The sequence below is a fragment of the Saccopteryx leptura genome, chromosome 5, assembly GCF_036850995.1.
Source record: "Saccopteryx leptura isolate mSacLep1 chromosome 5, mSacLep1_pri_phased_curated, whole genome shotgun sequence".
Classification (NCBI taxonomy): Eukaryota; Metazoa; Chordata; class Mammalia; order Chiroptera; family Emballonuridae; genus Saccopteryx; species Saccopteryx leptura.
The window spans coordinates 141,357,643-141,371,297 of record NC_089507.1 but is presented as its reverse complement, the minus strand read 5'-3'; the positions used below and the strand labels follow the sequence as shown (position 1 = coordinate 141,371,297).

At 51.7% G+C, this 13,655-nt stretch overlaps 1 protein-coding gene across 3 annotated transcripts in view; it reads right to left on the bottom strand.

The window, feature by feature from the left end:
• Positions 1 to 13,655, bottom strand: part of DPP6 (dipeptidyl peptidase like 6) — a 573,115-nt gene that overhangs the window by 417,145 nt on the left and 142,315 nt on the right. Inside the window, exon 1 of one of the 3 annotated variants that reach the window (XM_066385520.1) lies at positions 3,108 to 3,447. The exons of the other annotated variants lie outside the window; for them this stretch is intronic. Coding sequence (XP_066241617.1) covers positions 3,108 to 3,341 — 234 coding nt within the window. The 5' untranslated portion in view covers positions 3,342 to 3,447. Of the gene's footprint in view, positions 1 to 3,107; positions 3,448 to 13,655 lie in introns of those variants that run through there. 3 annotated transcript variants of the gene reach the window in all.

Sequence of the window (13,655 nt, the reverse complement as noted above, 5' to 3'; positions counted from 1 at the left end):
TGCATCTTAGAACGAGCCCACCCAAAACAGGCTTTTCTGGGGTGTTACACGGCAGCAGGGAAGGACCCTTCCATGTGTACCCTGGGCAGAAATTTAACACATTGCTAGTTAAATTACCTGCCACGCAACCTCAGCCTTTGAGTTATCTCTGCTAGACCATGTGATTACCTTCAACTTTATTTTTTATTTTTTGTAAGGGCGTTGGGGACATGACCCATTCCCAGTGATATTTGGGCATGCATCTGTACCCACACAGAGAGGTCAAGAACTCCCAAATTAATATCCCCTTTCTGGATGCAAGGACAAGAGGCACACAGCCCATTGGGTTTTAAATGTATGCCGGCTATCAATCAACCACAGTGAAGAAGGCAGGAAAACTAGGTATTTTTTGTTTTGTTTTGTTTTGTTTTCGTAGCACGGGACAGCTGACTGACAAGTCACAGAAGAGCAGTTAAGCCACTAGCCTTAGTGTTGGGACGGAACTGCCAGAGAGTCCTGAGCGCTAACGCAGGACCACATGAGCACCTTGGACAGCTCCCACCTGAGGTGGAGGGCGCTCCCAGCTAAGACAGTCAGTGTTTCAAATGGATGCAATCCACAGAATGAAGGCAATGTGTTCCTCATCTGTCTTGATCTTCTGGTTTAAGCAGCAAAATGACTACTCAAGACTCTTTCATCGTGACCAGGGCTGGTATCAGGAAAGCAGTTTTCATCACAACTGTGCTTTCTTTCACTAGGACCTTGTATGTAAAGCTAATGACATACACCCTGCTCCTGGAGGAATAGTGATTCCTTCACTACTTAAATCTCTCTTCGAGTAAATTTTTGGACAGAACTTTTCCAAGTTCGAAAGACTTTTTTCTGAGCAAAGCACGTCGATGTTTTAAGAAACAGATGCTACAACTTTTAGCCCTGTGACATTGGTTTAATCACATATTTTTACTATGTGTGTGTGCGTGTGTATGTGTATACACACACACGCGCACACACACACACTACATACAATATATTTAAGGCTACACCTACACCACACACACGTCTCTGTAATTTCTAAAAAAAAACAAAACACCGATGTCCAGACGTGATGAAATTAGGTTAGGTATGCTGTTCAGAGCCCTATCACAGGTGCAACTCACTGGCAAATGTGACATTGCCAACTAGCTCCTCCCTTCAACCATTCTGCTTATCTGGGAAAAACTGCAAAGCAACCGATACATTGCCCAGGTGCAGATAGAGAGGGAAATACTAAAGAGGGATGAGTGGAAACCCGGTGAAACCATACTCGCAACCTGACCTTTCTCCTAGCGACACCTAGAGGCCACTGAGGAGCAATTGCACGTTGTTCTCCAAGCATAACACAATTCCCCAGTTTTAAGTCAGATTTAAGACCAAAAAAAGTGCATCATTTCTGTCTGCATTGCAGCTCAAGTGTCTTTCCCAAGATTCTCAGTGGTTTAATCCTCCCAGGATTGTCCCCTAGCCCCAATGAAACTCTTCCTCCAAGACTTCTGGTGCCTGAGCCAGATGCCTGAAGGATTCCAGCATTTCCCTCGGGACCTGGCCCAGTGAAGTGAGAGACACCTCTCCAATAGCTCTCCCTGTAACCGGGGTGTGTGTGTGTCTGTCTGTCTGTCTTGTGCAAGGGAGCCAAAAGAAAAGAACCTCATGAAAAATCTGATACAGGGTGTGGGTGCATGTGCGTGCACACCCACGCACACACCCAAACCCATCTCCATCTCCCAGAAACTTCGCTCAACTCCACTCCACTCTCCACATCCTCCATTCATAAAACAAAACAAAAATGACCAGTCACAACAAAACCTCAGTAGGTTTTACACACACCTTGTACTCTAAAAGAAATGCCCGGTAGTGAGGCAATGTGACCCTGGCAGGACGTGTGTAAGGACTACAACTGCCCTGGCTATGTCAGGGGAGACTGAGAGGCTTGTGTGTGGACCTGTGTGCAGGAGTGCCCCAGGTGGGCACTCCTCAAAGGTATACACCTTGCATGCTACAACCCCACACACCCTGCATCCCTGGGGGGGGGGGGGGAGGCACAGCAGCTCTGCTGCCTGCCTGAGAGCTTGTCTCGGATTTTTTTTTTCTCTTCCCTGGGAAGAGAAGGTCTCAAAAAATGGCAGTGCCCTCTTTTCGTGGTCCACCCTGGCTGTCCCTCTGAATACATGGCTGAGATCAACAGAAGTGATCACACAGATGGGTTTCATCAGCCCCCCTGGTGTCCCGCCTGAGTCATCGGTTACTAAGGCGAAGTGAAAATCCAACCTTTGAGACCCAGGCTTCCTGCCCTGAAAAGAGTAAGAAACCCGCTCCTGGAGAAGTTTTTAGCCAACCCAGTCTAGGAAAGAGTTACTAGTTCAAGGTTAGACATGATAGACAGGCCGCCTGATGCCCATCAGCAATACAAACAGTGTGCTGGTCCCTGAGACAGGTGGCTAGGTCTTAGATGCTAGTGCTTTTATTTTATTTTTTCTCTTTTTCGTTAGAGAAAATCACCATGAGCGGCAGTGAAGGAATAAGTGCCTTGGGGAAGTGAGAAGTGGAGGCATACGAGTGAAGGGACAGTGTGTGTGGAGGGTGGGGGGGAGGCACATTGGATAGATTCCAGTGACAGGTGGGGGTAGGTTGGGAGGGAAGAACCTGGGACACGATCTTCCCTGAGTCTTAAAGCAGAAACAAAGAAAAATCAACTTGTAAGCACAGCCAGACCGAATTCTCGGCTTGGGATCCACAGACAGACCCATGCGGTGAACAACAGACATGCACATCCGCGACCCTCCTGCCCGATCCCCATTCCTGGGAGGCAGCCCCACAAACGCTACTCTCCCGAGCCAACTCCTGGCCGCCGCCGCCGCCGCGGCAGACACAGGCATCGGCTCCAGGGCAGCGGTGACCGAGGTCGCTGCTCAGGAGTGTACGTATTTGATTTAGAGGCGCTCGCAGGAGCGGTGGGGGAGGGGAGGGGAGGGGAGAGGAGAGGAGAGGAAGACGGCGGAAGACCATCAGAGACGCAGGAACTCTGTCTCCGCGTGTGCTCGGCCCCCAGCCTGCACCGCCCCACAACCACCCACCCACCAAGATGCTCTTACGTCCTCGTCTTCACAGTCGCTCCGTGCCTGGTACTGGTACCGGGGTCGGCCACCCGCGCCACCGCCGCCGCGCTCCCGGGACACCACGGTGGGCGCCTGGGCTACGAGGGGCTTGGGCCCCGTGCCGTCGTCCTCGGGCCCCTGGCCGCCCAGGAGGTGACTCGCCTCCGGGGGCGCCGGGAAAGACCTCGAGGTGTTGATCTTGCCCGTGAACCTCTGGTACAGCGAAGCCATGGGTCCCCGCGCGCTCTCGCTGGATGTCTGCGGGGCGGTTCGCTGTTTCGCGTTCTCTCTCTCTCTCTCGGCCCCCGCTCCCCACCCCCTCCACAGGAAAAGCGACGAAGACAAGGCTGGAGGAAGGCGAGCGGCCGTGGACTGTGGGTCGCTCCTCCGCGCACCACGCTCCAGTCCCCGCCGGGCTCAGCCTCCTCGGCCCCCTCCCTGGCGCTCTGCGAGGCCCGGGGCTGGGGGCGTGTTCTCTTTCTCTTTCCTTTTCTTTTTTCTTCCCCCCCCCCCCCAACTCCTCGCCACGGCCACGAAAGGCCTACTCAGCGCCACGAAAGGAGGAAAAATACGAAACAAGATAAAGGGAGGGAAATGTCTAGGCCCCAGCACTGGCACCACCTAGAGTGCAGCGAACCTCCGCGCTCTCGCCCGGCCCCAGCGCGGCTCCTCCTCCCCACGCGGCGGTAATGGCGCCTGGGTGGCGGGGGGCTGGCGGCGAGGAGGCGCGGGCTGCTTGGGGCGCGATGGGAGGGGTTGGCTGGCAGGTGGTGGGTGCCGCCTGGGAGCGGGGTCAAGGGGTGGGTGCGTGCTGGGGGCTCTGGGCGCTGTGGCCCCACTTGGAGGTGGCGCCCCACGGCCCGGGAACAGAATGCGTGAGAAGAGGCCGATCGTGAGGAGGAGGGCGTGGGGGGACAGGGGGCAGCACCCCAAGGCGCCCGTCCTCTGAGCAGCGCTGCGTCCCGGGCAGTCTCCGCTCCCTCCGGCGCGCTCCCCCTCCTGCTCTCCCCAGCTTGTCTTTCTAACTTGAAACAGCAACATGGTCAGGACCCCTGGGGTGCGCATGGGGGGGTCGGGGTGGGGGGAAAACGGCAGGGCTGGGAGGGAGGGCTTTCTATGCTCCTTCCTTCCTCCCTCCCTCCCTCCCTTCCTTCCCAAAGAGGCCTCTGCTCCTCCAAAGACACCCATTTCCAGTCCCCCGGCTTCAAAAGGAAGGGAAGGGAAGGAAGGTCAGGGGAGACAGGCGTGCGGGCCTCCGGGAGCCTCCGAGCAACCCCATCCTTCCCTCCTCCTCCCCACACTCCCGGATTCCTGTGTGTCGCCAGCCCCTTGGTGGCAACTTTTCCAAAGCGTGCCGTGCCGCCGCCCCCTGGGGGCCGGCGGTAGAGGAGAAAGGACGCCGCCGAACGGGTGCGGGACCCGGGTGCTCATTCTTCCCGGTGCTGCATGACAACGTGCTCCAGCGCCCCTGTGTGGAGGGACGCGAGGCGGCCTCGGTGCTCCGCTCCCCTTCTAGGCCGCAGGCAGGCGCTGGGGTTTCTCCCTCCGCTCTGGCCTCCAGGGTCCCCTCCCTGTTCTGGTCCTTCCTCCTCGAGGCTCTGGGGGCTCTTGCTTCTCAGCCAGCATCCTCCCCTCCCCCCCCCCTCCGGGGCCCCCTTTCCGTCCTGTGTGCATCCATTCCAAACGGGATGATCTTTTCCCATCCTGAGCCCTAGCAGAACTAAGGCCCCAAACTCCAGAGGAGGGGATAGGTGGGGCACCGCACCTGAAGAGACCCTGTGCTGCTGCTCCTTCCACACCAGGACAAAGTGGACATCCGCATTTCCCCCTCCTCCCGGGCTCTGTGGGGTCCCTGCTCCACGGAGGCTCTGGGACAACCTCCATTGGTGTTGTCAGAAAAATGGGTGAGGCCACTGCTCAGGAGGCCATGTTGTGGGCTCCCAGCCTCAGTTGGGTTCCCAGTCCAGGGCCATCTGGCACCCCTGCCCAAGCCCAGGAATCCCAGGGACCCTGCGTGGTCTGGCACTTTCCTCTGCCCTCTGTCTCCTTAACCTGGGTGGGCAGATGGGTGGGTGGGGAGGAGAAACTGGGTGCCAGTGAATACCATCTCCCTGAACAGGGCACCTTCTGGTCCCTTCCACCCACTTCCCAAACTCTGAGCCCCGGTGTGCCGTTTTCCGTTTCAATCAGAACATATGCCACAAGCATCCAGGGCGACTCCTTCATACCCCTTCACCATGTACAGAGTGCCACTGTTTATTTATTTATTATTTATTCATTTCAGAGAGGAGAGAGCGAGAGAGAGAAGGAGGAGAAGCAGGAAGCATCAACTCCCATATGTGCCTTGACCAGGCAAGCACAGAGTTTCAAACCGGCGACCTCAGCGTTCCAGGTCAAGGCTTTATCCCATTGCACCACCACAGGTCAGGCAGAGTGCGATTGTTAAGGTAGTTCAAAAACACGTTCCCTTTACAGCAACTATAAACAGCAAGCAGCATCTGTGTCCCCGATAGGTAAAGAGGCTCTCTGGGGTTAGGGGGGAGGACCAAGGCCTCCCCTACAAGCTGAGGCCCAACCATAGAGTCTGGGGGGGTAGAGTTTGGTTTAGAGGTGAAAGTGATTGCCCCCCACTTTCCTTTGCATACTGAGGGGACAGTGATGAGAGCCATAAAACTCAGCTTTAAAAGTCATCAATCACATTTAGAGCGACAGAAAAGCTTGCTGTCATCCCGCAACCCCGGTACCAGCTGGGCCTTTGATCCCAGGAGGCCTCCTTTCCTGACAGGGACATGAAAGGACCCTTCACGCTGCTGCCTTTGGCTCCAGATCCTGACATTTCCATAAATATAGCCTCTGTTAGGGCCCCACTTATGTCATGCGTGTGCATGTGTGTGCGTGTATGTCATGTGTGTGCGTGTATGAAATATGCATGTATGTATTCCACAAACCAAGAATAAAAAGCACCAGGCCCTGGCCGGTTGGCTCAGTGGTAGAGCGTCGGCCTGGCGTGCAGAAGTCCCGGGTTCGATTCCCGGCCAGGGCACACAGGAGAAGCGCCCATCTGCTTCTCCACCCCTCCCCCTCTCCTTCCTCTCTGTCTCTCTCTTCCCCTCCCGCAGCGAGGCTCCATTGGAGCAAAGATGGCCCGGGAGCTGGGGATGGCTCCTTGGCCTCTGCCCCAGGCGCTGGAGTGGCTCTGATCGCAAAAGAGCGATGCCCCAGAGCAGAGCATCGCCCCCTGGTGGGCAGAGGGTCACCCCCTGGTGGGCGTGCCGGGTGGATCCCTGTCGGGCGCATGCGGGAGTCTGACTGTCTCTCCCCGTTTCCAGCTTCAGAAAAATACAAAAAAAAAAAAAAAAAAAAAGAATAAGAAGCACCAGATACACTTTGTGCACCAATATATTTTATACCAAGTATGGTGTTTCTATGGAAATAGTCTGTGTATTGCTGTGCTTTGCAGATCAACGGGGCATCAACAATTGTAAATGAAAGGTGAGATAAAAGCTCACGTGTCCCTACGTGTTTTTTTTTTTAATAAATGATATTCTCAAGTGAGCTTGTAAGCATTAAAATGAAAGTCCTCGGCCCTCACCCCCGCCTGACCTTGGGGAGTGTGATGTGCACTGTTGGGAATTATACTGACATCCTCATAGGGCTGTGCCCCAATATCAGCTAAATTCAAGCCTGGATTGCTGGGGCAACCAAGTGGCTTTAACCTCTCCCCCTACACCCCCCAGGGAGGCTAGGGAGAAAAGCTAGATTTTGTATTCAGTGTGTGTGTGTATCTGTATTTTGGGGGATTTTAAGATCTGTTTTTTGGAGGGGTTATGCATAACCTGTGTTCTACTTCCATAACCATAAAATTTAGGAAGACTTCAAAAACAAAAGTATTCAGACCATAGGCTGAGCAATTTCTATTTAAAATTATTTTTAAACTGAAAAAATAAAAGAAAAACCAAAGGGAAGCAGAGGTACAAGTTCGTGTTGAGAGAAGCAAATCTGAAAATTAAACAGGAGATGTAGGAGTGGGAGGTGGGGGTTAGGACAAGCAGGAGCCCCTCAGAGGCAGGACTGAAGGAAACCAGTCCCCAGCAAAAGACTTCGTCGCCACCCTGGGAGGGTCCTCGGGTGCAATCTGGGGTGGGGTGGGGGCATGAACTGACTCAGAACCTGGCACATGGAGCACAACTCATTTGAAAGGACGTTTTAGACTCGGGGTACAAGTCCGTGCATGCATGTTAGCGACCACACGTGAACTCATGTCCGAATTTACCCTAAATATTGATACACGGACCACAGGGTTTCTTAGATAACAAACACAGTCCGGACTCTCACATCCCCAGTACAAATGAGTAAACTGGTGAGTATTTCTGAATAAGGCAAGTTAAGCAACGGCAGAGAACTGCAGGCTAAGGCTTTGAACATACGTGACACATCATTAACTCACCTATTGCCCTCCATAACCTTTTCAGAACCCTATGTCCCCCACCCACGAAAAAAGGAAAAGATAGTCGGAGGAGTAGTAAAACTCCGCAACGGGCATTAACCACAGCTGTAACATCACAGAACGGAATGTGTCGATAACGCCTCCCATCAGCCCACCTTGGCACAGGACTAACAAGCTCAATTGAAGTGGATTTCTATTCCTGAATACTGGGGCTCTGTAGGCGAAAGGATTTTTGAAAACCTTTCATGGATTATTTCACATCAAGATTTTAATTCCCTCATACTAAAAATCACGTCCACAAACCCAACGTGTGTTCCACCAAGTTTCATAGAATTATTTCTTCCCCATCATGAGAAACAGAGACAAAGGCGTGAGCGTGTGTTCATGTTCCCTGCAATCAACTTACAAAACAAATATGGTAAGTGATTGGAATTAGGCAGACGCTACAAAATACGTCCTTGGTTTGTTTTTTAAATGACAAGGAAAGGCAATTTTGGGGGTCTCGTGCAAGCTAAGCATTATAAAAATACCAAAAGCACATTGAGTTCAGCCGCTTAAGCGTGATTTTTATTAGCTAAGAGGGTTTCCTATTTCTAGGAGAGAATTATACCCTGTAATTTACTTCCTCTGTCTCTTGGATAGGAAGGAGGAGGGTAGAGAACCTCGTTTCAGGTTTTCATTCATTTCTCAACAGTCATAGTTGGAGAGACACAACCGGCCAACTTTGCAAACTCTAGATTGGAAGGAATTCCTAAAACTCAGGGCGCCTGTGTATCTTGTAAATATTCTCACCTTGAACTCCTATCAATGGGGAGAAATAAAACACATCATTGGGCAGCTTGAGAAATCTAGTGCTAAATACATAAATACAAAGCATATTCTAACTCAACTCTATCCATCTTTATCTCGACCTCTCTTTTTTATTTTTGTATTTTTATTTTTTGCAAGATGACCACCAATTACGGTCTAGGCAGTGTGACTTCTTTACAGACCTAACAAATGTCCAGCACAATAAAAAAGAATGGGCTGTCCTGGGCTTTCAAAAACCACGACGTTCAAGTATGAATGGTGTTCGCTTTGAGCTTTCCAAACAGACACTGAAGAATCAACCCAACGAAAAAAAAGGCTCCCTGGAACATGAAGGAAGTTCAATGTGAATCCCCCCAACAGCACTCTTCTCTGGGGGTTTTAGTACTGCCACGGGGCAACTGCCAGGTTCTCACACAGAGTTCAAGATGTGCGGGCTGGGTGGCTAACGGCCCCAGCCTGGGGCACAGGTGGGTAACCAACACAAGCACTAAAGCTGATCACCACATAAATTAAATGACCAACCGTTGACCCCACTCAATGGCTGCTGTCCACCTGGTAAAAAATATTTTATTCCTAGCCCGGTGTGTGTGGACATGGGGGGATGGTCAGAACCTTCCCTCCCTTCCTTAGGGATCTGTCCTCTCATTCACCACCTCCCCCCACCTTGGACACCAGATGAAAGCCCTTTCCTCTTCTCTCTCCTTTTTACCTTCCTTTCTTCCCTTTCTCTTCCTTGCCTTTCATTCTTGTCCTTGCTCTGAATTAATAGCAGTACGCTCGGTGCTTTTCCCCCCTCCAAAAATTCCTCACCGCCCTCTGAATACTTTTTACCAAACCTTACTTTTAAGTACCAACGTTGCATTGGAAAGTATCCCAACAATCACGCTACCTCCCAGATGAGATGCCAATGTCTGTCTCTTCAGACTCTCCGATGGCGCAGTGATGGCATCTGTGACATTCACCAAGCAAGGGCTCTTATGATTTTTATTTATTTATTTATTTATTTTTATTTTTTCTTTTTGTATTTTTCTGAAGCTGGAAACGGGATAGTCAGACAGACTCCCGCATGCGCCCGACCAGGATCCACCCGGCACGCCCACCAGGGGGGCGACGCTCTGCCCACCAGGGGGCGATGCTCTGCCCCTCCGGGGCGTCTCTCTGTTGCGACCAGAGCCACTCTAGCGCCTGGGGCAGAGGCCAAGGAGCCATCCCCAGCGCCCGGGCCATCCTTGCTCCAATAGAGCCTCGCTGCGGGAGGGGAAGAGAGAGACAGAGAGGAAGGAGAGGGGGAGGGGTGGAGAAGCAGATGGGTGCCTCTCCTGTGTGCCCTGGCCGGGAATCGAACCCGGGACTCCCGCACGCCAGGCCGACGCTTTACCACTGAGCCAACCGGCCAGGGTCTTATGATTTTTATTTTTGGGCACAAGATGCAGCAGAGAGTCTGTTGTGCCTGGGTGTTTCCCGTGATCTCTTGAACATAACCAAGTCGTTATTCAAAACGTCTCAACTCATACATACATCAAGCGCAGGCACTTACAAAGGAAGGTGACACTGCCCCTAACGGCTCAGAGAGCTCCGGGCCCCGTCCAAGGGGCGCCCTCTCAGCCCAGTGAATTATGTGACACCTGCTCCCCTTCGATGTTCAAGTCATGCTAACAAGCCTCTGCAACCCGGTGCTCCTGTTTTCTAACCAATAGAGGTAACAGACGTATTGTGGGAGACAAGAAAGCTTCCTATCTGCTCTCTCGTGACTGAAAGCGAGCATCTTCAAAGACCAGGTGGCCGTGGTACTACATGTGAAACAGACTAGACTGGACCCTCACTTGGAGTGTCTGATTTTTTGCATCGGGTCACCTACAGTGATCCTTAAAAGCAAGAGCAAAATGGAACAGACAGAAATACAAGTTATTCAAAAACACTGATTCATTCGGTTATCCAGGCTTGCATGCCCATAGAAACAGATACAGAAAATAAAAAAATTTAAAAAAAGTGACTCCACTAACAGGGACTTTCATTGGAAAGAGCAGAAGGGGACATGGTGATCTCCCGGAATGCGCGACAGGACTGAAATCCAGGGAGGCGGAGTGGGCCGTCGATGAATCTGCCCTGACAGACAGGACCCGCCAGCCCGGAAGACAGCAGGAAAAAGGAAGACCAGCCCAGCCAACTGGCCTCCAAGTCCCCATGTCGGTTCTTGCGTCCAGCTGTGAGACACAAGGAGGGAAGAGGAAAAAGAAGGCTTCTTCTAAATTGGCAGAGTGACTAGGACACGCATGAGAGAGGCTGGGCCAGAAACTGTCCCTGAGGCAGGCCAGGGCCGGAGACAGGCCACCGCCTCCCAGACACTTCTGTCCAACAGAAGTGTCTGCCGTCTAAGCCACCAAGTCTGGGACGCTTTGTTAAAGAAGTGCTTGTGTCGTCGGCTCACCAACACGCATATCCACGCGTGAAGAAGGGTACAGCAGATGCCCAGGCTGATGGTAAACCTGTCACTCACTCAGGGACTGTCTGGATGCCGACAGGCCGGTCCCCGTGTGGCGGTCTAAGGATGAAAGGGTGAACCAACATAAATACAGCCCTCGCTTCTCACAGGGGAGAGCCCAATGCTTCTCACAGGAACCAAGACGGATGCCACGTCAATCCCACGACCAGACTGAAAACGCTCCCCTTCCGTGCACCGATCTCGTTCTCTCCGTGCCTTGTCCATGTTGGTACGCAAGCACACATACAGCCATGCTTGTCTTCTTACACCAAGGCTGTTAGGAACCACTAGATCTCGTGTGTTCATCACCACACCCTCCTTACTTACTGTAGGAGGACTAAGTAGTCATTTCCACCCACGTAACAGTGGCCCTTGAACAGCTGTCCCAGGACCAGCAGGGGCAAGATCGTGTAGGCATTTGTTAGAAATGAAATTTCAGGGCCCCCGCCCTAAACCTACTGAACCTGAACTCGGGGGGCCAGAGGTTAGACGCCCCTCCCCAAAGTTAAGTCTGACAGATACTCCAGTGTGAGACTCGCTGGCCCGGAATGACGCACGCACGAGGCTCCTCTTCCAGATGGCACCAAGGGGACCCCAACGGTTCCCAAAATGTTGGCTTCTTGTCAGGGAATGGCTAACCATTCTCTGGAGGGTGCGGACTTTTCTGAGTGGGCACCAACGCCCGCTTTCCCCTTTTTCACAGAGGGTTATCTTTGCAGTTCACGGAAAGCCAGACTGGAATGGTTCACGGTCGGTCTCACTGGGCTTGTTCCCAGAACGCTGCTTCCCCCTCGAACTGAGCGAGGTGTTTAAGGCTAATCTCAGGAAGAAGAGACAGTGACCAAAGGCAAGAAGCAAATGACAAAAGCAGAGGCCAAAGTCATGATCAAAGCTAAAACAGCATCCCAGCAGGGGTTGATCTCAGGGATGCTTTGATTTTGCACTTGAGCAAAGAGCCTCTCCCTTCCTGCCAGAAAAGAAGCAATTTGGCCAATTGGCTTTGCAGAACTGCAAGGAGAAGGAAAAGAAAAGGAAAAAGAAAAGGTTAAAAAGCCTTACTTTCAAAAATTCATTTCATTTAAAAAAAACCTCCTTGCTTTTTTTTTGGTTAAATGCAATTAAAAATGCAATTAAATGCAATAAAAAAAGACCTTCCTGTGAATTAAAAATCAATGAAGTTAATAAACACATTTCAGCAGAGAAGTGACTTTTATGAACTTAATTTTCCTGAGCCTACTCCTTTTTTTTTTTTTTTTTTTTTTTTTTCATTTTTCCGAAGCTGGAAACGGGGAGGCAGTCAGAGAGACTCCCGCATGCGCCCGACCGGGATCCACCCGGCACGCCCACCAGGGGGCGATGTTCTGCCCATCTGGGGGGTCACTCTGTTGCATCCAGAGCCATTCTAGCGCCTGAGGCAGAGGCCACAGAGCCATCCCCAGCGCCCGGGCCATCAATTGTTCCAATGGAGCCTTGGCTGCGGGAGGGGAAGAGAGAGACAGAGAGGAAGGAGAGGGGGAGGAGTGGAGAAGCAGATGGGCGCTTCTCCTGTGTGCCCTGGCCGGGAATCGAACCCGGGACTCCTGCACGCCAGGCCGATGCTCTACCGCTGAGCCAACCGGCCAGGGCCGAGCCTACTCCTTTAAGGCATATTAAAATGTTCATTATAAAATCCATTTCATTACTATAATTTTGGGGGGCCATCAATTAAGCATTCCTCCAAATTTCCATGAGACGCCCCAACACATTTAAAAATGAGCCGATGTTATGTTTAGCTGGCTCAGCAGATTTTCTTGAAGTTTAACACATTCTCTGGACCACAAGCACCCCTTTAACGCATAGTCAACACCGACAGATACACCATAGGTCCTAAATATGAAGGGCGGGGCTTAACCCTGGGGGAAAGGAAGTAAACGCCAAGCCTGACGCTCTGTCTTCATGTTGTCTCGAGCTAATAACAAGAGGTATCTGTTCAAAACCCTGACTCGTGCACCTGTGGTGTGTCAGATCAGAGAAGCCGTGGGATCCCTCTGTAACACATTACATCATGAGCACCATAGCTGAAAGGAAACCACTCATTTGACCAGGTGGGTCACTCTCAGTTTTCCGTGGGCACAGTCACTCCATCCATTCCACTCGACCCAGTCCCGAACGAGTCCTTTTCCGTCAAGGGGAAAGATAGGTTTGTCTATAGACTCATTGCACTTGACATCACTGCACTGTGGGACTCAAGGAGCTCCTCAGACCAACTGCTTATATTTCTATTTTGCTCGACAGGTACGCAGAGATGGCCCATTGGCTAAATAAATCCATGGATCCTATAAGCCTGCCACTCGAACAGTATTTTTTCTTTCCCTCGCTCACAGCAAAACACAAAATTGACTCTACTACAATAGGCTGACGTGGTCCGATGCGTTCCTTGGGTGGCATTTCGAGTCCCCGATGGGTCCCATTATCTCGATCCTCGGTGTTGCATCCACAATCACCATCATTTCATTTCTTTATAAGCCAACGATACCCAAATTGCATCCTTTACACAGAATGTTTTCACTCTCCAGGGAAGAAGGATGGAGGGATCGATGCTTTCACAGGACTCTGAAGGGTTTCTTTGCTTCTCTCTTAGCAGTAAGAGAGGCAGCACCACAGGCTGAATCCACACCTGTCTGCCAGGACTCCTGACTCCTCTCTCTCAGAGCTGCAGCACCAGGCACAGCCCCAAGTTCAACTCCAAATGAGATGTAAGAGGCTGATGGTGATCTGCATAAATTCTGGGCTTCTGCGTTGAGATATTCAAATGCACAAGATAAAT